General features: G+C 44.4%; 1 protein-coding gene across 4 annotated transcripts; it reads left to right on the forward strand.

Moving 5' to 3' along the window:
• The first annotated feature begins 37 nt into the window (after nt 1-37).
• Nucleotides 38-23,507, forward strand: NDUFAF5 (NADH:ubiquinone oxidoreductase complex assembly factor 5). 4 transcript variants are annotated; one of them, XM_074989369.1, is made up of 11 exons: nt 38-339; nt 3,547-3,587; nt 7,699-7,762; nt 8,362-8,409; nt 8,516-8,619; nt 8,977-9,016; nt 11,085-11,282; nt 13,862-13,922; nt 16,094-16,177; nt 22,977-23,059; nt 23,229-23,507. In XM_074989369.1, the coding sequence occupies exons 1-11, from the start codon at nt 67-69 to the stop codon at nt 23,313-23,315; spliced, it is 1,083 nt and encodes a 360-aa protein (XP_074845470.1). In that variant the 5' UTR covers nt 38-66; the 3' UTR covers nt 23,316-23,507. The 4 variants fall into 4 exon arrangements, with proteins under 4 accessions (XP_074845470.1, XP_074845472.1, XP_074845471.1 ...); XM_074989370.1 differs by lacking the exon at nt 38-339 and adding an exon at nt 6,429-6,530 and having other exon boundaries at nt 2,163-3,587; XM_074989371.1 differs by lacking the exon at nt 3,547-3,587 and having other exon boundaries at nt 314-339.
• The last annotated feature ends 746 nt before the right edge of the window (nt 23,508-24,253 follow it).

Raw genomic sequence — 24,253 nt, forward strand, 5'->3', positions numbered from 1 at the left:
GACTGCGGCACCACCACCATTGGTTGCGGGCCGGCTCTCCGCGACGGAGGAGGTGGTGTTTCGCGCATGCGCAGTGTTTGCTGTTCGGACGCTAGTAACCGAGCGAGCCAGTATCCATTACTTCGCCCCTTTATGGGGGCCGCTGCTCTGCTCTGGGGGTCCCGACCCCGTCTCTTGAGGCCCGGCTGGTGCCGTCGCTTCTCGGCGGCGTCCGGGGCAGTTGCAGCACCCGCCTCGCCCGGCGCCCGGAGCCCCTTTGACCGGGGGCTGAAGCGGAAGCAGAAGAACTGGGCGGCGCTGCAGCCCGAGCGCGCCAAGTATGAGTACCTGAGGGAGGAGGTGAGACCCGGATCCCGCCGAGCGGCTTCGGGGCCTTCCCGCTCCTGTGCGGGGATGGGGAGGGGGAGGCGCAGAGAGGAGATGGAGCCCGGCTCTGTCCGACGGCCAAAGGGGCCGGAGACTTCAGGCGGCCGCTCCCTGCCCCGACCTGCGCCTGCCAGTGCCCGGGGAGCGAGGAGATTCTCCTTCCCCCCCATCGCCCGCGGGAGGTGGGTCCTGTTCCCTCCCCATCTGCTGCGGGTGGGACCTGGGCCCCGCAGATGTGTTCTCAACAAGGCGCCTTTCTGACCTATGGGCGTGTTTGCTGTTGCCAGAGGGGGAAGATGATTAGAGCAGGGCGGCCCTTACCCGTACACAGGTGTGGGTACATATGCAGCTCCACACATAACAAAAAGTCCTGCGGCACCTTAGAGACTAGCACCTGTATTAGGTCCGGAGCTTGTGTGGGCAAAACTCACTTCCACCGATGAGGGTTTTTTTTCATTGGAAGAAGTGGGCTTTGCCCAGGAAAGCTCATGGCCTAATACATGTATTAATCTTTAAGGTGCCATAGGACTGCTTGTTATTTGTAAAGCCACAGACCTAATACGGCTGCTACAGCTCTGAGACTATAATATGCAGCTGTATGGGTGACCCGTACCTGAAAACGTGGGGTACCCTTGAGTCTTAATGTACTCCTACTGTTTCTTCCCCAGAAGATCTAATAATCTTAAAAAGTCAGAAAACGCTTTCCGGTGCTATTAGCAGAACACTGAACCCATGAAAGAGCCATTCAAAGTAGTAATGAAGCCATTTAACAGGCATTTTCCAAAATTCTGCCCCTCCCCCCTCTGAATTTACTGTGTTGTTCTTCAGGACTTTAGTATAAATTTGCTTTAACAAAACAAAAAGCAGTCTAGTAGCACTTTAAAGACTAGCAAAATATTTATAAATTATTTTGCTAGTCTTTAAAGTGCTACTTGACTGCTTTTTGTTTTGATAATATATAGACTAGCATGGCTCCCTCTCTGTTACTATTTGCTTTAACAGTATTTCATTAATGTGTTGCTTAAGATTTCACAAGCTGCCATCAGCCATAGGGCCACCAGTTTAATAGTACTGTGAAAGGCAGGGGTAAGCAAAACACAGCTCCTCAGCCAGGTTCAGCCCTCCAAGCGTTTTAATCCCTGCTGCAAGAGGTGGGAGAGACAGCCAAAGGGAGCTGAAATATTTTGTTGTGGAGGGGGCACAGTTTCTAAGATCCCGTTGACCAGTTTCCAGCCAATAGGAGCAGAGAGTTTTTGCTGGGGTTGGGGGCACCACCCAGAGTCCTTCTTGTGCAGTGCAAAGAGAAACATAATATTGAGTCTGTTCTGGTCTGGATATGGTCTGAAGAAGTGGGTCTGTCCCACGAAAGCTCACCTAATAAACTATTTTGCTAGTCTTTAAAGTGCTACTTGACTGCTTTCTGTTTTGATGGAATAGCCAGTGTGCCAGGATTGCTGGCAGGTAGGGAAGCCTGCCTCAGAATGTTTTGCTGGCCAGGAGCTGCTTAAGTAAGCAGCTCCTGGGCAGAGCCTGACCCTGGCTCCTTACTCCAACTCCTTGCACCCACTCTGTGTCTTTCCTGCAGATCAGAATACCCCTCTGCACCCATCCCCCTGCCAGACCTTGCACCCCAATATCCTGCACCAGATCACAGCCCCCTCCTTCAGCCAAACTCTCTCTGATCCTGCACCTGAGTCCCCTGCTTCAAGCTCCCTTCTGCATCCAACCTCCATCCCAGATCGCGCAACCCCTCCAAAGATAAGTGCAGCCCGTCAACACTTACCAAAATCTTGGTGTGACCCTCCCCAGGAAAAATTGTTGCCCACACCTGGTATAAGGCTCCGTAAATCCTGTGGATGTCCTTGGATCAGAGTATAAATTGGGTGCTTGAAACTGGTTTATAAACTGGTTGGTTATTTTGGGAATGTGTGCCCTCTGGCCTGAGTGTGTCACTGTGGTAATGGATAGATGGGGGAAGGAGTAATGAAAATGCTGTTAGTAGCTATGTAGGAGGAAAGGAAATAAAGTGAAATGCCTTTTCAGCTTTTCTGGACTTTTGTAAACATACAACATTTATTTCTCAGGGGTTAGAGAGCATCAGTATACAACTTGATTTATACCAGTAGTGGGCAAACTGCAACACATTAGGGTAATCCGATTGTGGGCCATAAGATATTTTGCTGATGTTGACTGTTCGCAGGCACTTCCATCTACAGTTTCTGGTGTCTGCGGTTTACGAGTGCTGGACAATGGAAACTGCGGAGGTGGTGTCTGCTGATGAGGGGTTGGCAGGGATGTTCTGGCTGTCATTTCCTGCATTGCCTGAATTTTAATGATCATATGCATCTCTCTTCTCCAGGTGGTGAAGGGCATTAGTGTAAGGTGTTCAGTGTCCAGTTTTGCACCACCTGGTTCTCCCCTTTCTGGCCAAAGACAGAAACTTCTCCTTAGTCTGCTGGCATTAAGTGTGGGGGGGAGATGTTTTAGAGTGTAGTATTCCTTCTTTTCAGGATCCGTGGTGGTTACACTCAAGGTGGTAGGCTCCCAGATAAGTAAAGCATCCAATTCATAAAAGGCATTAAATCAAACAGGTAACCCAAAATCTCATTTTCCTTCATCTTCTGTATTCCTTCCTTAGCTCTTTCCCCTTTTGCAAGGCACTGTGACTTTTACCAGGAGAATCAGTTTTGCTCTTTCCTTTGCCAGGTTGTTGTTAATATATTTGTTACCATAGGAGTAATGCGAGGTGGACGTCTGATAGCTTTGACTCCTGAGGAGCATAGTTTGAAAGTGTTACCAGCAGGTTGCTCCTGAAGGGAATATTGCATTGTGTGATTGTATGTTAGTACAGATGTGCGTATGTCCACACTGCTACTGAATTATATGAGCAAAGGGCTTTGCTCCTGAGAAGGAGCAAAACTATGCGAGAAGAAGTGGAGGGATTATGCTGGTAAGTAACAAAATTAAGAATGGATGCATGCATGGCTGTACTGAAAAAAGTGTGAGCTTCTCTGGGACAACTTTGTAGAGTAGACCCAGGCCTAGGATTATCTGATTGACTCTCTGACAACTCCTTCCCTTTTGTCCCCACCCTGCACTGCCAAGCAAAAGAATCTCCTACCTTCAGGTGGTTAATTCTTGTATATAATGTCTACATCTTAAGTTCTTGCAATTCTCTAGGTTGGTGGCAGAGTAGCGGACCGGGTGTTTGACATAGCCAGGTAAGTTAAAGATCTTGAGAGAGAGAGAGATCCAATCTCTTTGAATCCTGGAACTGAACCAACTAAAAGCATAAGTTACAGTAGATTCTTATACTATTTCTATCTGAGTCATCTTTTCTTATATTTTTTTCCTCTACTACTGTGTTGTATGAGCTTCTTATTTGGGGAAAGTCAATGAGTGGAATATTCAGGAAAATTGTGAACTGGACTATGGATAGAATACTGTCAAATGTATAAAAAAGTATTTTTACTGTGATCTTTGTTACAGTAATGGCAGGTCTCATTTATGTTAATCACTTTCAAAGACGTTAGAATTATTGTGTGCCTTCAGTAAAAAATCAGTTCTCAGGAGTTGCAGTATTTCTATAATAACAGAGCTGGCAAATTTATGAGACTCCCACTATCCACAGGTTATTAGAGAAGCTGAGAGCGATCCAGGAGCAACATCTTAGTATAGGTCTAGTCTCTTTTTGCTGTTTTGTGGGGTTGGAGCAGTGAGGAGGGCATAAAGGATAAATGGGGAAATTGGTGTGATTGCTGTGAGAGTGCTATTTGGCTGCTATATAAAGGGGAACTGTCTCAATCTGTGGCTATTGTGTCTAAGGCTGTATCTACACTACGAGATAAATTTGAATTCATTAATATAGATTCTATCGGAGAGGTAGCTGTGTTAGTCTGTATCTTTGAGAGCAACAAGAAGTCCTGTGGTACCTTACAGACATTTTGGAGCATAAGCTTTCGTGGGCGAAGACCTGCTTCGTCAGACCTACTTATGCTCCAAAATATCTGTTGGTCTGTAAGGTGCTACAGGACTTCTTGTTGTTAATACAGATTTTGTAATTCTGGAATTTATAAATTCGAATTTGATCATGTTCACTTCCTACATGCTCCACACAAAGTCAACTCGTTGCTGCCACACTCAAATTGGCTAACATTGACTGTTGTGGGAACCTATATCCCTCATCCCCATAGCATTCAGGGTATGCTCGCTGGTCTTTGACATCATCTTCCCACATGGCATTTTCCTCATTCCCCTCCCAGTCCCTGAAAATATGCTGATCCCTGGAAATAATGCAGTTACCCTCAAAGTTAGAAGAAAGAGAATAAAAAAAAAATCTAGGGAAAAAAGAATTTTTAGTTTTCCGCCATGTTGCATTGCCAACACGGTGCCACAACTGCATTCTCAATTGGCCATCCACTGAGTGTCCCACCTCCCGTCATTGCATGTGGGGCCTGGACTGTATCTTAAAGTAAGAGGAAAGAGGATAGAAAAGTGTAGGAAAAAAGAATATTTAGTTTCCTCATTATTATGTTGGTATTGGGGAGAGTCTTTGGCTTTCCGGTGCACTATAAGGCTTCCATGCAACAACTGTGTTCTCAAATAGCAATCCACTGAGTATTCCACGTCCCATCATTGCGTGTGATCCCCGAAAATAATGCAGGGGCACAGACTGTATTGTAAAGTTAGAAGGAAAGTGTGGGGAAAAAAGAATTTTTGACTTTCCCCTTCACTACACAGACATTGCCAACATGGTCAATGTCAATGATATAGCATACTGTGAACTTATCACACAAACAGGAATCTCAACTGGCCCCTCCCCACCCTGTGTTTGAGTGGGTCAAGACATGAAAACATATAGCAGATATTAACAAAAATATTTTATAACTGAAATATAAAACCAGAAAGTATCTGCAGTGGACAGCCTGCTCCTGAAAATATTTTTGGTGGGGTATGGGTGGGTGCTGTGGTCTGTGGCTGCTGAAGTATTCCCCCCCACCCCCCCCATGTGTCTTAGCCACTGGGGCAAACTTGCCCCCGCCGGCAGCAAGCCCCATGTCTCTGATGGGGAAGACTTGCCCACCACAGCAGGAAGACCCCGTGTATCTTAGCATCCAGGGGGAGATTTCTCCACAGTGGCAGCAAGTCCCCAAATATCTTAGCCACTGGAGGAGACTTCCCCACATTGGCAGCAAACCCCCCCAGTATCTTAGTCACCGGGGGAAACTTCCTCACAGTGGCAGCAAACCCCTGAGTATCTTTCCCACCTTTGGAGCCCTAAGCATGCACAATTTGACATGTTGCTGCGTGGAAACCTGGTCAGCACTGAACACCAGGCACATCCTTTTATTGAATTGGGGACTACCCACGCAATGTGGCAGAGTGCGAGAAAGACCCAGACTGCATGGCACTTGTGGGGGAGGGAAGGGGGTTTGCACACAAATGTAAACCGCTGAGAAGAAGTTTCTTGGCATGTTACGCAAGCATGACCCCCACACCAGCATTGTTGCCATAAGGTGTGGTGAGGCCACGCAGAAAAAAATATAACAGATGTAGAGACAGCACCACAAACTCCCTGCAGGGGTTATTTGGATAGGTAGATTCTCTCTCTCAGTGCTGATAGCAAAGAAAGAAAGACATTTCTTAGGCTCTCATACAAACATGAGCCCACAGCCAAAGGCTTGCTGCTCACGCTTGAAAATTCATGGTCTTCCTGTTACTGGAGAGTGGTGACCAGAGCAGAGCAGTGAGGGGCATTGTGGGTTACATACAGGACACCTGTGGAGGCTAATAAATTTGATTTTAAGATATGGTGCTTCCACGCTGGCCTTTAATCAAACTTCAGAATTCAAGCTTGACTCTATACCTGTCAGGTAACTTTGATTTTGTAATCTCGAGATTAATGCACCCTATGTCGAGCAAGTGATGTTTACAGTGAAGACAGTCACCTGGTGATATCGAGCTAACTGCTTTAAATTTGAATTTATCTCATAGTGTATATGCAGCCTAAAAGTGAATGCCCCTCCCACACAATCTCCCTTTCATCCCTCTTCTATTGCCAGGAGAAAGAGGACTTTGCTGCAAAGTTTGGGAGAGCGGGGCAGTACAATACCGTGCTAAGTGTAAACTAGTAAAAGGAAAAGTTTTGTGAGATTTTTTTAAAGGTAATATAAGTATTTCTATGTTTCATTGAAGTTACGATGGATAAAAGCTGCATTTATTTTCTGAATACTAAAGTTTCAAAGCTGTATTAGGTACATGTTCAGTTGTAAACTTTTGAAAGAATACCCGCAGCATTTTGTTTAGAATTATGAACATTTCAGAGTTGTAAACAACCAAAGGTCTCAAGGGCTACGTCTACACTTGCATTACTCTTTCAAAAGAGTAATGCAAATGAGGGGAATCTAAAATGCAAATGAAGTGCTGATTTACATCTCAGACTTCATTTGCATAATCTCTTTTCAAAAGAGATTCTTCTGAAAGAACCAAAAGCTGTGTAGATGGGGCGCTTTTGAAAATGCACCCCAACTTCAAAAGAACCCTTCTTCCTATTTTTTTTCAGGAAGAAGGGCTCTTTCAAATACAGAGTATATTTTTGACAGAACCGCATCTACACAGCTTCCCTCCCCCCCTGCCCAAAAGAATCTCTTTGGAAAAGAAATTATGCAGATTAAGTGTGATGTAAATCAGCACTTCATTTGCATTTTTGATTTCCCTCATTTGTTTTCCTCTTCAAAAGAGAAATGCAAGTGTAGACACAGCCAAGAGGTTTGTAACTCTTAAGATTCTAGGGTAGTAGCAGTGAAACTGAACATCTTGTAACCAGTCCTTTGCTGCTATATCACAAAGCTGTGAGCACTAGCAGAGGCAGTACAGCTAGGACTGCCAATTGAGGAAGTCAGCGCTACATGGATTTACAAGGTTCACAAATTTTAATTCTCCAGAGGTTAATGACTTTTGCTTATGGTCACATATTTTGGAAGCAAATGTCTTATTCTACAGATGCTTGAATTAGACAAACCCTTTTCATAACTTTTATGGTCTGTATAAGGAGAACATAAAATGAATTTGCATATTTTTATTTTCTAGAATAAATGTTGCAAGAAAACATACACGTGAAGCCATAAATGAGAAAAACAGTTGCCAAGTTCCATGCATCAAGTGCCATTAAAGGAAATAGAAGAGATATGCACCAAAGGAAAATAACTTTGAGCTGTGTATAATGACATTATTTGGAATCATATAATCAGAAAAGATATTTGGAACTTCATACATGTATGCAATTTAGTAGCTGTATTTGTGTGCTAAAGAATTTAAAATTCTTTTTTTTAGAACATTCCCTCTCGCTTTGGACCTTGGTTGTGGAAGTGGCTACATAGCTCAGTATCTCAACAAGGTATACTGTATGTTTGTACTAATGTCAAAAAATAATACAAAATCATTTTTGTAATGGTGTGGTGTTTACAGATGAAATTTGGAAAGTCTTCTAAATCTCAGAGTTAGCTTGTTGCCTTTTAATTTCTTGCACTGAATGTGTATCAGTCAGTGCTCAATGATCTGCTCTTGGTTTCCTGTGGGGTTTTTGGTTAAGTTGAAGATGTTACTAACCCATTAAACCTTGCAACTTTTTTTTCCTCCGTGCCATACTGCTAAGGATGAAATGTTCTGATGCAGTTAAGCTGGAATTCTCTCAAAATAAGAGATGGGGGCTCTGGCAAGTCCTCCTCTGTGAGTGTTTTTAAAATTTGTATTATGTCCTTCCCCTTGTGACCTCAGTACATGCTTGGCAGCATGTCTTGTTCAGGACGACCACTGAAAAAGCAGATATTGTGGAGGGGAAAAGTGTGCAAAGAATGCATGATGTATTTTTTTCAATTTTGAGGTTCTCTTTTTACTTACTGCATTTAAAATATTTGTAGGACACCTGAAGTTTTCAGAGAGATTTAAAACCAACAAGAGGCATCCTAAGTATTTGACAGATTTTTCTTATTTCAGGAAACTGTTGAAAAACTTGTTCAAGTAGATATGGCAGAGAATGCTCTGGTGAGTAATGGTCTGCTAAGCTTTAATCCCACAATATCTATGAGCAAAAGAAATATAACTTCAAATACAGTTTGAAATTCTGTGTGTTTATTCTAACCTGACTTAGAAAAATACTACGGAAACTGAAATCCCCACTGTCAGTGTTGTAGCTGATGAAGAATTCCTTCCCTTCAGAGAAAACACATTTAATCTTGTTGTTAGCAGTTTAAGGTCTGTATTAATCATTTCAATAGAGTTTAATGTTTGTAAAATTGGGTAAGGGGAGGTAGCTATGTTAGTGGGCAAGAAAAAGGCTTATGTAGGCAAGTGGCACATGAATTACAGTTCTACTATCAGTCATGTACTAGTCTTAAAGGTCTTTGAGAGTACTGTATTTGTACTTAGTCATATGGGCGTACTGTCAAAATTGTTGTGTAGGTATTTAACAACTTGTATAATTTACATTAAAAAACTTGTTTTGGGGAATAGTTGATGATAGTTCTTTGGTTTCTGAAATATTTTTTGCTGTGACAATTCACTTTTATTTGCCACTTAAACTGTTTGTAAAATGTACACTTCTTGTTCTAGTTTGCACTGGGTGAATGAGCTTCCTAGAGCTTTTAGAGAGGTGAGAGAAACTGTTGCTGATAATCAGTAATAACTAATTTTGGTTTGCAGTTACTTCTCATATGCACTTCTTTCCTCTTTTTCTTATTGCTAAGTTGTGTATATAATCTGATATTTTTTGTCATATCCCTAGAAGTCTGATTTAACACTATATGGCTACGTTTACACATGCACGCTACATCGAAATAGTCTATTTCGATGAATAACATCTACACGTCCTCCAGGGCTGGCAACATCGACGTTCAACTTCGACGTTGGGCAGCACCACATCGAAATAGGCGCTGCGAGGGAACGTCTACACGCCAAAGTAGCACACATCGAAATAAGGGTGCCAGGAACAGCTGCAGACAGGGTCACAGGGCGGACTCAACAGCAAGCCGCTCCCTTAAAGGGCCCCTCCCAGACACAGTTGCACTAAACACAAGATCCACAGAGCTGACAACTGGTTGCAGACCCTGTGCATGCAGCATGGATCCCCAGCTGCAGCAGCAGCCAGAAGCCCTGGGCTAAGGGCTGCTGCACACGGTGACCATAGAGCCCCGCAGGGGCTGGAGAGAGAGCGTCTCTCAACCCCTCAGCTGATGGCCGCCATGGCGGACCCCGCTATTTCGATGTTGCGGGACACGGATCGTCTACACGTGCCCTACTTCGACGTTCAACTTCGAAGTAGGGTGCTATTCCCATCCCCTCATGGGGTTAGCGACTTCGACGTCTCACCGCCTAACGTCGATTTCAACTTCGAAGTAGCGCCCAACAGATGTAGCCGTGACGGGCGCTATTTCGAAGTTGGCGCTGCTATTTCGAAGTAGCGTGCACGTGTAGACGTGGCCTATTTTTAATATGGTCCACCATTTTGTTATTTTCTCTCTTTAAGAAAACTCAAATTCCGCTACTGTGAGACATTAACTAGAAGAGAAATGACACCAGTCTCCATATACTTTATATTGATAAGAGTGTAAAAGTGAGATTCACACCTGTGAACTGATGTATTCATATTTATTTTTATACCTTGTTAAGATGGTTATTTGATTAAACTTGTGGAACACCCATCTTCCTGAGTGGTGATAAATAAGTAACACAACTTGGCATACATTTTAGTCTCAAAGCAGTTGATAAAATATCATTATATTTCACTTTCTTAGACTGCAACAGTTTTCTATGCATAAGAACCACTTACATAAGAATCACTTACAACTTGTGATTAAAAATAAAGGATTTTTTTCAGTTAAAAACTGTATTTTATGAGTAACTTCTTACTATTTAACTTGGATCAGTGGCATAAGGATAGTGAATTTGCAGCTAACTTCTTAAACTTATCCCCTGAATACTTAATATTTTTTGAATGGTGTTATCTGCTTGTCGAGCTGATCAAATGGCTTAATATCAGCACAGAATACAACAATTTGGTGGATAACTTGATTAAATACCACTCATTCCCACACTGCCTTGCCCTACAAATTACTTTGTAAGCCAAATCAAATCTTATTAGAAATCCAGGCACACACTTAAGATCCATCTGGTGTAAACAGTTTCCATTTTTTCAGCACAGAGAATCAGATACATTTACTTGAAAATGGCCAGTTAAAAGTACAATTGCTTTTCCTTTTCAAAAACAGTGGGAGTTGAACTAGGCCCTGCCTTATCCTTTGGTATTAAAATTCATTCAGTTGTACTTTACTATTGCGGCAACTTAAAAGATAAATTGTGTTGAATGAGTGTTTTGAATAGTGTGTGATAGAGAAATTTGACTAAGGTTACTGCTGAGTTCAGACAGCAAATTGAGTTGATTACAATGAACGCTTTCATTTTATCTAGTCTTAGCAAGTATTTTTATATTTCCTGTATAAAAATGAACTAAAAGTAGACATCCAACAGAAATAAAATATCAGTTTTAAGATTTATATTTCTGTAATCCTTGAAGTGTTGGAAACTGAGAGAAAGAGATACACAATTTCAGTAATCTTAGAGCATGATCCTGTCTGTACTGGCAAAAAGAAAACTTTTTTAATTTTGTTCCAAGTAGAAACATTAGTAGACCTTGACTATTAAGTAGATTTTCTGTATTATAGATTCATCAAGTCCTTAAACCAGATGGAGTATTTATTGGTGCTATGTTTGGAGGAGAAACTCTATATGAACTTCGCTGCTCTTTGCAGCTAGCAGAACTGGAAAGAGAAGGAGGGTTCTCTCCACATATATCTCCTTTCACTGATGTCACAGACTTGGGACACCTTCTTGGAAGAGCTGGCTTTAACACATTGACTGTGGTAATTATCAATACAAGGAGTGAAATGGTCTAAAAATTAACAGTGGTGTTAAAGAACATTATTGAACTTCTTGTTTTAGGATAAAGGATGTTGATTTGTTCCTATTAGCCTTCCTATTAGTACTGAAGTAAGAGTGCTAATAATCTGGGCATGATCATCTTGATTAGATAGACAGCATGATTTTTTCAGTAAAGCCAGGTACTCTTCATGGAAATTAATATAAAAATGTACAGTTGATCTTTGTTCATTGTTTCAAAGCTTTAGAAAAAAGCGGCACAGAAGATGCGACCTGCCTTCATACGACTGGTTCTGCCTTCAGCCTAATAAATTGGCTCTTAATTTTCCTAACAAGAAAGTCTCTGGCTTGATCTAATCAGAGATGGATGTGATAGCTAAGGTGGTAGAGATTTTTCCTTCCTCACATTTCTAGCTCTAAAGGCCAAAAAGATGCTGAGACTAGCAGTAATACATGCCATTAGGTAGTATTAGGTAAAAACTTGTTGCTACTGGGTAAGTGCAAATTAAAAACTTAAGTAGATGAATGCCATAAACTACACAAATGTGGAATACTCACTTAGACATTAATTCCCCAAAGCATCTTATTGTTTTTTATGAAACTGAGTAAAATAATATAGACACTTGGGTGCATGTATTCTGTATACTCAACACAGCTTGGTGGATAGTCACAAAACAGGTGTGCCCAAATGCATAAAACTGCCTCATAGTTGTTGGTCAATTACGCGCACTACAATTAACTCAAGTGATTTGGTAATTCAGCTTGAGGTTTACAATTAACTTTTTCTTGAACATTGAGGTAAATATTTTCAATTTTGGAGTCAGTTATTTATTTGCCTTAGCAATGTAGGAGTGTTGTAATTAAGAACCAGTGTTCTTTCTGAAAAGTATCTTGATAGAATATACTGTGAATTGTGCTGTAAATGCATGCAAAAAAGTTATAATACATGGAAGAACAACAAACATGCTAGATATGTTGCTATTCATGTCAGGACTGGGAATGTAAATTGCAGAAGAAATTGTATTCAAAATAGTCAAATTGTGGGTACAATAGAGACTTTCATAGATATTTAACCGCCATATATGGAAGGGGACTTGCACATGGTGGTCTTTTCCTTAGGCAGCGTAGAACAACTCTTGTAGTTTATGGAGACATCTTCATTTGCTTCCCATGTACACCTCTTGCAAAAGGGGTCTGAAGTGTTGTGATGTAGTGGGGGATACATGTGTGTATGGCTCACAGAGGGTGTGGGGTTCCTGCTGAGGGTAACTTAGGCAACCAGGTAACACCTCTGTACTGCAGACAAAGGGGGAGGTGGAGCCTGAGAGTTTTGAATTGGAACTGGGAATTGGAAAGCAGTTAGTCTGGGCTGGGAGGGAGAGAGAGAGAGAGACAAAGGAAGGGGCAAGGCCCTGCTTGGAGGGACCGCCTGGGGCCTCCTCTCTCCAAAATGGATTGGACTGGCTGTCTCTGATTGCTGTACTGACTCCTCTGTATGGTGCTGTGCCCTGTTGGCTAATAAACCCGCTGTTCTTCTGCTGAGTGAGAGTCATTCCTGCCTGTGGATGGGGTGCAGAGCTTGGGACTCTTGACCCCCATTACAAGAGTGGCTCACAGTGTTTTTAAATCAATAGATTAGAGATGTCAGTGTTTCCTTTAGGATTCAAAACTCTCTTATCATCCATCTCCTGAATATGCTTTATAAGGGGCAGTAATCCACTGCTTCACTTTAAGAACACTGGATCAGCTAGTTCAGAATTTGGTAGCTCTGAATGGGTTGCCTCTTTAGTTCTGCTTACAGTTCAAACTCTTTTAATATAAAATCTTAGTTTTGATACCTGTCTAAATAGCCTTCCTATGATCTCAGCACCAAAATTTACTGAGATCAGCTGACGTGGTTCTTTTGCATTTAAAGATCCAGAAGAGGTTGATTTGGTTACCTTCTGGTCCACAGAACATTTGAGAATTTCAGACCTACTACAGGTTGAACCTCTCTACTCTGGCACTTTTGGGACCTGCCTGTGCTGAACGAGAGAATTTGCCGGATCATGGGAGGTCAAGATTGCCTCGCAGCATTACTAACACTTCCACTGCTTGCTGGCCTCTTAGAAGACATTGAGGAATAAATTACAGCTAAATGACAGCACTGAACACAGAGAAGCAGGACTGGTGGCTGTAAACAAACTTTATGGGACCACGGGAAACTTGGCCACATACAGGATAAGTGGTTATGCGGCTAAAATCATGCCGGATTACAGACTCTCTGCTAGATGAGATAGTGCTGGACTAGAGAGGTTCTACCAGTAATAAAAATGCAAGCCACTGTTCAATTGTTATTTTTAATCCCTTTTACGTATAATGACATGTTATCTGATTTGGTGTTTCAACATGAATTATGAAATATATTTTTGAAGGAAAGTAGCCATGGCTATCCATGTGTAGTGTTCTTAATATGTGATTATATGGCATAAGGTGGAGACAAATAGTAGAATGAGTTGTATGTTATTGCAAATTAAATCTCTTTATTTTGCTTTAGTTAATTGTACGCACATAACATTTTTAGGATACTGATGAAATCCAAGTCAACTATCCCGGGATGTTTGAAGTCCTGGAAGATTTGCAAGGCAAGTCCTTTTTTTTATAAATAACATGTAGGTTACTGTTCAAAATAGTGATTGACTAAACTCATCAAGGTGGGGTAGGGTTTGAAGAGTAGAAGTTGTGCCTGTTTCTTAACTCCAGCTAAATCTTTTGCAGGTAAATTCTCATGTTATCTCAGAATTGTGAAGTACTTGATTAGGAAGAGTTATTCAAACTAGCCTTGGAGTTCTTGAATTTACATATTGATCAAATACGTATCTACTTAAACTGCTACCATCCAATCAATAGTGGGAAGTAAAATCCAGAATCCTGGCTTCTTCTTAGCCAATGTCTCCCTAGTGCTTCTCTGGTGCCTCTGTTGCTGTAGAGTTCTGCAGGCGGAAGGTTGAATGTTACAAGAGGGTGGAACCTCGGGACAGATTTCAAATGGCCTTTTATGAGAGGCTGCCTAAAAATTAGAATATTCAGGTAGCTGCTTGGGAACTGAAGAGAGGGAGCCTTAAATCCAAGTGTGAGGGAAAACTGGAAGACCCTTGATAATAGTTGCAGATATATAGGTATTGCTTCTATATAGTCACTTCATATTTCTGTTTTGAATCTTTTTAAAAATCCATGAATAATAGTGGAGAGTGTAGATTTTTCAGCATTGGTACTGAAATTCTGACAATAAGCAGACTAACTTGCATATTTAAAAAATCAAAACCATTACGTAGCAGAATAAGTCTTCTGGAAGATAGTATATTGAAGTGGCTAACTTTATAAACCATAAATTTTAATGCAAAAGCCTTGTATTGCTTCTGTTTTCACAATATGCAGTAGATGTTCCCTACAATCAAATCTCTGTACTGTGCCTTTCTGTGATTAAACTTGGAGGGTTCTGCCTCTGGATTGGCTTAATATAGGGTATGTCCACACAGCAACCTTATTTTGAAATAAGCTGTGTGGGAAGAGCTATTCTGGAATATCTTATTTTGAAATAACACTGCTGCACACAAAAATGCATTGCAAAATAGCACGTAGCTGTTTCAAAATATAGCATCTACACACTATAGCAATGTCTGCACTTGCATTCCTCTTTCAAAAGAGGAATGCAAATGAAGGAAATTGAAAATGCAAATGAGGCACCAATTTACATATCCTGTTTCATTTGCATAATCTCTTTTTGGAAGAGAAAAGAGAAAATGCAGGGTAGATAGGGCTCTTTCAAAAATAAACCCCCTCTTTGAAAGAACCCTTCTTCCTATTTTCTATCAAGAGCAAGGGATCTTTCAAATATGGGGGTTAGTTTTGAAAGAGCCCTGTCTACACTGCTTTTTTTCTTCCAAAAGGATCTTTTCCGAAAAGAGATTAAGCAAATGAAGTAGTATGTAAATCAGTGCCTCATTTGCATTTTCAATTTCCCTTATTTGCATTGCTCTTTCGAAAGAGGAATTCAAGTGCAGATGTAACCATACAGCCTATTTAGAAGTAGAGCCACTGGACACACTGGCCATGTCTACACTAGCACAAATCTTCGAAATGGCCATGCAAATGGCCATTTTGAAGATTACTAATGAGGCCTTGAAATGCATATTCAGTGTCTCATTAGCATGCCGCCAGCCACGGCTCTTCAAAATTGCCACATTTTGCTGCCGCACGGCTCATCCAGACGGGGCTCCATTTCGAAAGGACCCCACCAGCTTCGAAATCCCTTATTCCTATTTCGAAGTTCCTGGGGTCCTTTCAAAAAGGAGCCCCATCTGGACGAGCCATGCGGCAGCAAAACACAGAAATTTCAACATGCCACGGCTGGCGGCATGCTAATGAGGTACTGAATATGCATTTTAGCGCCTCATTAGTAATCTTTGAAATGGCTATGTACATGGCCATTTTAAAGATTTGTGCTAGTGTAGACATAGCTACTATGGCTTATTTTGAAATAGGCTCTATTCTCTGTCCTAACGCTACCTATTTCAAAATAGGAAGTATTCCTCATAGATTGAGGTTTACCAATTTCAAAATAACCCAACTGCTGTTTGAAAATTATTTCAAAATAGCAGTTGTATAGATGCTAGGATAGTTATTTTGAAATAATAGCAGTTATTTTGAAATAACTTCACTGTGTAGACCTACCCATAAATGTGATTTGCACATGAAATTTCAAACTCATGGTATGTGCTGTATCTTTTTTTTTAAAGCTGAAACATATTTTTAGGTATGGGAGAGAGTAACTGTTCGTGGAATAGAAAGCCTATGCTACACAGAGAAACAATGTTTGCAGCTGCAGCAATATATAAAGGTAAAAGTATGCATTTATTAGCTATGTTTTTAACTTTCATTGGTTCCACTAATATCTTTTTTTTTTTCTATTTTACTTTTTTCTGTGATCTTTCAACCTAAGATGTAGTGTGGACTATATTTTTAAGCATGAGAGTATCATTTATTTTTCTAGTAACAGAGAGGAAGCCGTGCTAGTCTATACACTATCAAAACAAAAAGCAGTCAAGTAGCACTTTAAAGACTAGCAAAAGTGTTTATTAGGTGAGCTTTCGTGGGACAGACCCACTTCTTCTTCGAGTGTCCCCGTGGGTGCTCCACATTAGGTGTCGGGCTTGCCCGGCGCCGCAGATCGGATCTTCCAAGCAGTTTCTGCCGGACCGCGCATGTTCCGGTGCACGCCGCTCCCTTGCGCGCTCCTGGCCACGTGCGCGATCCGGTCCCCGCCAGTTCCTCTTAACCACCGTCGGCTGCAGACGGAATCTGACTAGGCTACGGCCAAGTTAGCGTATTCAATGGTTTTAGCTGTTTTTTCTTTAAAGTTTTCAAGTTCTTAGTCTATTGTTAAGTTAGCCAGTTGTTATTTTCAAAAAAAAAAAAAAAAAAACACAAGAAACAACAAGCGGGATGGAATTCAGTCCAGTCCTAGTAACAAGCGGAGCACCGGAGGCCAGGAGCCTAGGGCCATGAGCCCTTCTGCCGCGGCAGGCTATCCGAGAGGGCGCAAACAGCTCAGAGAAGGTGCTAAGTACCCCATTAACAACTAAAAGACTCACCAACAATGTCCTCTTCAGGATTCAAGAAATGTGAGTCTTGCCGAGAGGCAATGCCAGCGTCTGATGGGCACAGTCACTGTATAAGGTGCCTTGGGGAGTCCCATGTCACGCAGAAATGCTCCTTCTGTGCAAAATTAACAGCTAGAGCAAGGAAGGACAGGGAGATGCGGCTTAAAATGCTGCTATTCAACAAGGCCCTCCAGCCAGACGTGCCGGAGCGGCCGCAGCAGGAGGGACCCTCCGGGGCCCATAAAAGGAAAGCTGCCTCCCTCACCCCATCAGCGCAAAAACGGAGGAAAGTCTCCCCAACCCGATCCCTGCCGGCAGCAACAGCGAGCGGGACGGGAGGAGTGCACAGGCCCCAGCCGCAGCAACAGCTGATCGGCGGCGGCACGGAGAGCCACGTGGAGGTGGCTCAGCCTCCGATGATCAAACAGCCGCCCCGCACTGCAGGCAGGGCGGCAGCTAAACAAGCGCCGGTACCGGCGGCACCGCAGGCAGCGACACCGACCCCCGGGGAACCGGCGGTGCACAGCGCGCAGGCACAGAGCCTGCAGGCACCGGAGGACACCACCCGTGCGGCACCGCCCATGAGCGTGCCGAGCACGGCGTGGACGGGGCCGAGATCCCCTGCACGTCAGGGGACGGAGCCACCCCCTCAAGGGAGGGGGAAGGCTGCACAGAAAATAAAGCACCGCAGCCCCTCTCCAGACAGGGCTGCGGAGTTGCTTCTCTCAGCCCTCCGCTCGTGCTGCAGACTCCAACTAGAAGGCAGGGGTCCCCCCTAGCCTACCCGGAGCCCTCGTCTCCATTTTTACAACCACCCTCACCCTGGCTGGGACCACTTTCACCCTTCTTGGGGTTTGAGCTGCTGGAGTACTATCACAAATCGCTCTCTCCAGTGTTCCAGGTCTCTCGACGATCTCGCTCCCCCAGACGCAGGGGGTATGCACCAAGGGAGTGGTCCAGGTCACCTTCCCAAGAACAGTGCCCATGCTGCCATGGTCGCCCCTATCACGCGGGGCATAGACACCACCGGCAGTCTACCAGGGAAAGATCACCACAGACGGTCCCGTATCCCCGAGGGCAATCGCGAACGGGGACAGAGACTCAAGTGTCTCGGGGGAACTGGTTATGGAACCCCGAGATTTTCCCTTACAAGCTTCCAGCGAGCGGATGTACCATCACCAACAGGAAATGGAAGGGTCCAGAGAGGCGTATCCTCGTGGTTCCTCGCTCTCCTCCCTGGATGAGGCTACGGCCCCAGGGGACGTCCATCCTCCGGACGATCTCAAACAGTTTCAAGAGCTGTTTAAGAGGGTGGCCTTCATGCAAGGCATCCAGACAGCAGAGGTGCAAGAGAAACACCATAAGCTCCTCAAAAATCTGAGACCTCCAGCCTCCTCCAAAATAGCAATACCACTTGACGAAGCAATCTTGGAGTCCGCCACTATGATATGGCAGACCCCTGCGACTATTCCGCCTGTCCACAAGAGAGCGGATAAGAAATACTTCGTGCTGGCGAAGGGCATGGAGTTCCTGTTCAGCCACCCACAACCAAATTCCTTGGTGGTAGAGTTGTCGCAACAAAGATCAAAGACATCTCAATTCAAAATGGGGAACAGACAAAGATGCCAAGAAGCTAGAGCTGTTCGGCAGAAAGGTCTACTCCTCCTCCACACTACTGTTGCGAATGGCAAATTACGCAGCGCATCTAGCGAACCACAATTTCGACAACTACACTAGGTTAACCTCCCTCATGGACTCGCTTCCAGAGGACAAGAAACCGGTGCTCAAGGCCATCATGCAAGAAGGCTACGCGGCCTCGAGGATGGGAGTTCAGATCGCCCTGGATGTTGCGGACACAGCAGCATGCTCCACAGCTGCGGCAGTGGTGATGCGAAGGGAGTCCTGGCTCCAGACTTCGGGTATACCGAGGGATCTGCAGGCAAAGATTGTCGATCTTCCCTTCGACTCGCAGAAGCTGTTTGCTGAATCAACTGACTCGGTCCTTCATTCCAGTAAAGATTCAAGAGCCACACTTAGGACCCTGGGGATTTACACCCCTCCACACAGAAAGAAAAAGTACTACCCTCAACAAAGACGATACCAGTATCAGCAACAGCGTCCCCAGTACCACAGGGGTTACGAGCAAGGGCGACATCAACAGCACCAGCAGTACAGAACTCCCAGGCGACGTTCTCAACAGAGCCGTGCATCCTTGGGGCAGGGCCAAAGGCCACAAGTTTGACACACAGATCCAGGGCTGCGCCATCACTACCATCGCACAAGGTCATCTGAAGCGGTTATTCCACCATCGCCTCCGACCATTCTACGACCAATGGCAAAGGATCACCACAGACAAATGGGTGCTGGAGATCCATAGCCACGGGGTACGCCATCCCCTTCCAGTCGCTCCCACCACCACGACCTCCACCCAGGCCCCATCTCCAGGAGGCCTCCCACATAGCGAGGCTCAAGCAGGAGATAGACCATCTCATGCTCATAGGGGCAGTGGAAAGAGTGCCGGAGCAACTGCAAGGGAAAGGGTTCTACTCCAGATACTTCCTCACGGAGAAAAAGACAGGAGGCTGGAGGCCCATCTTAGATCTTCGAGGCCTCAACCGGTACCTGCGCAAGCAACGCTTTCGGATGATCACAATGGCCTCCATCCTTACGGCACTAGACGATGGAGATTGGTTCGCAGACCTCGACTTACAAGACGCGTACTTTCACATAACTATCCATCCAGCTCACCGACGATTCCTCCGGTTCATGGTAGGCAAAGAGCATTTTCAATACAAGGTCCTACCGTTCGGCCTCTCCTCGGCCCCCAGAGTCTTCACCAAGACCTTGGCAGTGGTGTCAGCCTACCTGCACAGACAGGGGGTATTTATATTCCTGTATCTGGACGACTGCCTACTCAAAGGGGCCTCGAAGGAGGAGGTACTACGCATGATACGCGTCACAGCAGGCACGTTCTCTGCGCTCGGCCTGATTATCAATCTGGCAAAATCAAAGATAGACCCCGCACAGGACATAGAGTTCATAGGGGCACGCATAAATTCTATTACAGCGAGAGTGTATCTACCAGAGACACGCTTTCGGGCCATCGGCTCCCTCGTGCAAGTTATCACCTTCAGCCCTACGGTGCCGGTTCTGACGTGCTTACAGCTGCTGGGCCACATGGCAGCGGCGACGTTCGTAGTACAGAACGCCAGGTTACACATGTGCAGCATGCAGCACTGGCTGGCGAGCGTATACAAACCGGCAGCACACACCGTTCACAGGGTGGTGTCACCCACAACAGAGGTGCGCAAATCCCTGCAATGGTGGGTAAACCCCAAGAACTTGCTAACAGGGGTACCCTTCCACCAACCACAAATATCGGTTTTTCTTACTACAGATGCCTCCCTCATCGGGTGGGGAGCACACATGGGCAAAGAGGTGACGCAAGGGCTGTGGTCCTCCACGGAGCAGTCACTGCACACAAATATACTGGAGCTCAGAGTAGTGTTCAACGCTTGCAGACACTTTCGAGACCATATACAAGGCAAAGTAGTCGAGATCAGTACAGACAATACCTCCGCCATGTTTTATATAAATCGGCAAGGAGGAGCTCGGTCCCGTGCCTTATGTGCGGAAGCAGTCCGGTTGTGGAACTGGTGCATCGCCAACAATATAACCTTGAAAGCCTTGTACTTACCAGGCGCTCACAATGTGAAGGCAGACCAGCTGAGCAGGCGTTTCGCACTCACGCACGAGTGGCAGATCGGTCCCGATCTGCTACGACCTATTTTTCACGCATGGGGTTTTCCCCAGATAGACCTGTTTGCTACTCAACACAACAAGAAGTGCCCACGATTCTGCTCCAGGGCAGGACTGGGATAGGGGTCCCTGGGGGATGCATTCGCGATCTCCTGGAGGGGCCCCCTGCTTTACACTTTTCCTCCCACAGTGCTGATCCACAAAGTCTTGCAGAAAGCCAGGAGGGAAGGAGCCCGAATGATCCTGATAGTCCCAACGTGGGATCGACAGCAATGGTTCCCCCTACTCCTGCGCATGTCGGACCGTCCACCGATGCCCCTCCCGGTGGCGCCGGATCTGCTCACGCAAGCCCAGGGGTCCATAGTGCATCCGCACCCCCAAGGCCTGCGACTACAAGCGTGGTTAATCCATGGCTCAGCTCCCTAGAGAGCACATGTACGGAGGAAGTGCAACAAGTCCTAGAAAGTAGCAGGAGGACTTCCACCAGGAAGACCTACAAGCAGAAATGGACTCGCTTCACGGCTTGGTGTGCTACCAAACAGCTGGCCCCCCTTTCGGTGCCTATACCTGTAATATTAGAGTATTTACTGGACCTCCAAGAGAGGAGGACTCTCACTATCCTCGTTAAAGGTCCACCTTGCCGCCATTTCGGCGTTCAGACACGAAGAGGAAGGGCACACGGTGTTCGCCCATCCCATGGTTACCAGGTTCCTCAAAGGGTTGGTAAACCTATACCCCCTTCGGAAACCGCTTCCACCTTCGTAGAACTTTGGACCTGGTGCTTAGTGAGCTAACGGGACCACCGTTCGAGCCTTTAGCCACGGTTTCCCCCCGCCTCCTTACGATAAAGACTACCTTTCTTCTCGCAATTACGTCAGCTCGCAGGGTGAGCGAACTTGCGGCAGTTATGGCAACGCCACCCTGCACTGTTTTTTTCCAAGGAGGCGGTAACCATACGGCTGCATCCAGCCTTTGTTCCTAAAGTTTCTTCTGAGTTTCATATTAACGAACCTATTGTTTTACCCTCGTTTTATCCAAAGCCTCATAACTCTAACAAAGAGGCGCGCCTACACCTCCTGGACATGAGGAGGGCGCTAGCCTTCTATATAGACAGGACCAAGTCCTTCCGGAAAACGGATAGACTCCTAGTCTCTCTCACTCCCAAATCGAAAGGAGAAGGTCTCTCCTCGCAGAGAATCTCGAAGCACATCGTATCCTGCATAAAAATGTGCTACGAACTCAAAAAGACTCCTTTACTGGCCACGCCCAGGGCTCATTCCACTAGGGCGGTGGCAGCATCAACAGCCTTTTTCAAGGGCGTTGCACTAAAAGACATTTGCAGAGCGGTGACCTGGTCATCCTACGACACCTTCGCCAAACATTATGCCCTTCACAGGGTATTCCAAGAGGATACCCGTCTCTCAACAGCGGTCCTCTCGGGGACAAGCTGCACATAATCCGATTACCCACCTCCTATCTTGGGTTACTGCTGGGTAGTCACCTAATGTGGAGCACCCACGGGGACACTCGAAGAAGAAAGAAAGGTTACTCACCGTAGTAACGGTGGTTCTTCGAGATGTGTCCCCGTGGGTTCTCCACTACCCGCCGATCCTCCCCGCTTCGGATCTCTGTTTAGTGTTTTGCAGGATCATCCGAGGCGGTTGGTCAAGGAACTGGCGGGGACCTGATCGCGCACGTGGCCAGGAGCGCGCAAGGGAGCAGCGCGCACCGGCGCATGCGCGGTCCGGCAGAAACTGCTTGGAAGATCTGATCTGCGGCGCCAGGCGAGCCCGACACCTAATGTGGAGCACCCATGGGGACACATCTCAAAGAACCACCGTTACTACGGTGAGTAACCTTTCTTTTTTCAGACCATAGTCAGACCAGAACAGACTCAATATTTAATATTGATTAATATTAAATTAAATATTGAGTCTGTTCTGGTCTGGCTATGGTCTGAAGAAGTGGGTCTGTCCCACAAAAGCTCACCTAATAAACTATTTTGCTAGTCTTTAAAGTGCTACTTGACTGCTTTTTATTTATTTTTCTAGTATCTTTTTAATAGCAATTACAATAGATTTGAAATAGACTCCCATTTTTTGTGGCTGGGATCTCGTCTTTTCTTCTGTCCTTTATTACAATCAAAATGTTAAGAGTTACTCACAGTGAAAATAGTTTTCAAAAACGTATCTGCTTTCAGCAAAAACTGTTTTCAGATTGAGCATTTCATACTTACGTCTCCACAGTATATTAAACTTACTTCTCTCTCTCTAATAGAAATGTATGGAAGTAAGGATGGTTCAGTACCTGCTACGTTTCAGATTTATTACATGATAGGCTGGAAATTTCAAGAGTCACAGGTAACGTGAAACCTATCCCTTGCATTATGTTTGAATGTCAATATCTCCCATATTTCATAGGATGGTCACTTAGAACAAAAAAGATGCTAAAGTTGGTTTTGGTTTGGTTAAGGCTCATGTAATTTGTTTTGAACATAAAGATGAGTCCTTTTTTTGTTTGCTTTTTCAGGCAAAACCTGCCCGGCGAGGTTCTGCAACAGTGTCATTTGGAGAGCTGGCAAAAATAAATACATTTATTTCAGGAGAGAAAAAATAGTTTGTTGAACAGCTACAATTATACCAGATCTTCTACAGAACTTTGCGATGGAGATATTCCATAGATGTCAAGTTTCTTCTGTCACGTCACTTTGAAGAGCTAATAAATGAGTTACAGAACTTTAGCTTATATTTTGGTCAATACAGTATGAGTAGAAGCGTAACATAATATCCATAAACATTTCTATAGAAAGATGTTATCAGTGCATTCATACAAGTGTGAACCTTATTTTTTGGTAACTGACAGTTTTCAGATATAAAGTCTTCTCCATTTCAGTGCTGAGGATTGCTCCAAAGGGAGTAAATTTTGTATATAATTGTGTACTCTGGGACTAGTGATATTAAAGAGAGCATCTGCCTGCGGTGAACAGAATTTTCAACTGAAATAATAGAAAAAGCATCTGCAAATTTACAAATCCAGTTTAATGTATGAATAGTCTGAAGGTCTGTATCTTTTATGGGCTTCAAACTATGGGTAAAAACGCTTGTCCACATTTCAGCAGTCTGTAAAGAGAAGTGAGGGAAACCTTACCTGTGAGACTGAACTAAGTATCTTATTTCAAAGTATGTGCTGCTAAACACTGTTTCTGTGAGATCCTTATTTTCAGACAACAATCCATAGTGTGCATTGAAGTGCAATCGTCACAGCCTACTTCTTTGAAGAAGACTTCATCAGTGAGGCATGGCTGTTCTATTTGTCTCCAGACTAACTTGCGTTCAACTGCTTTAAAGAAAAGACATATCACCTATAGTAACATTCAGGAAACCCCAAACATCACTTCAGGGGCACGAAGACTACAGTGGTAGCCTGACGACAGTGGTATTCAGCCTAGGAAGCTTAGACAGCATTCCATCATGGAGTCAACATTGTGGAACCTACATCGATAATATACAAGTCCCTAAATTAAGCACAGTTGTTCTTCAATTAGTAACAGCTGA

Source organism: Carettochelys insculpta, chromosome 3 (genome assembly GCF_033958435.1).
Source record: "Carettochelys insculpta isolate YL-2023 chromosome 3, ASM3395843v1, whole genome shotgun sequence".
NCBI classification, from domain to species: Eukaryota; Metazoa; Chordata; order Testudines; family Carettochelyidae; genus Carettochelys; species Carettochelys insculpta.

Excerpts from the sequence above, each read along its gene's own strand:
- NDUFAF5 (XM_074989369.1), top strand. The coding sequence starts at position 67 with ATGCGCAGTGTTTGCTGTTCGGACGCTAGTAACCGAGCGAGCCAGTAT. Across the intron at positions 8,410-8,515 it reads ATATGGCAGAGAATGCTCTG|AAAAATACTACGGAAACTGA; the intron begins GTGAGTAATGGT and ends AACCTGACTTAG. Across the intron at positions 16,178-22,976 it reads AGCTGCAGCAATATATAAAG|AAATGTATGGAAGTAAGGAT; the intron begins GTAAAAGTATGC and ends TCTCTCTAATAG.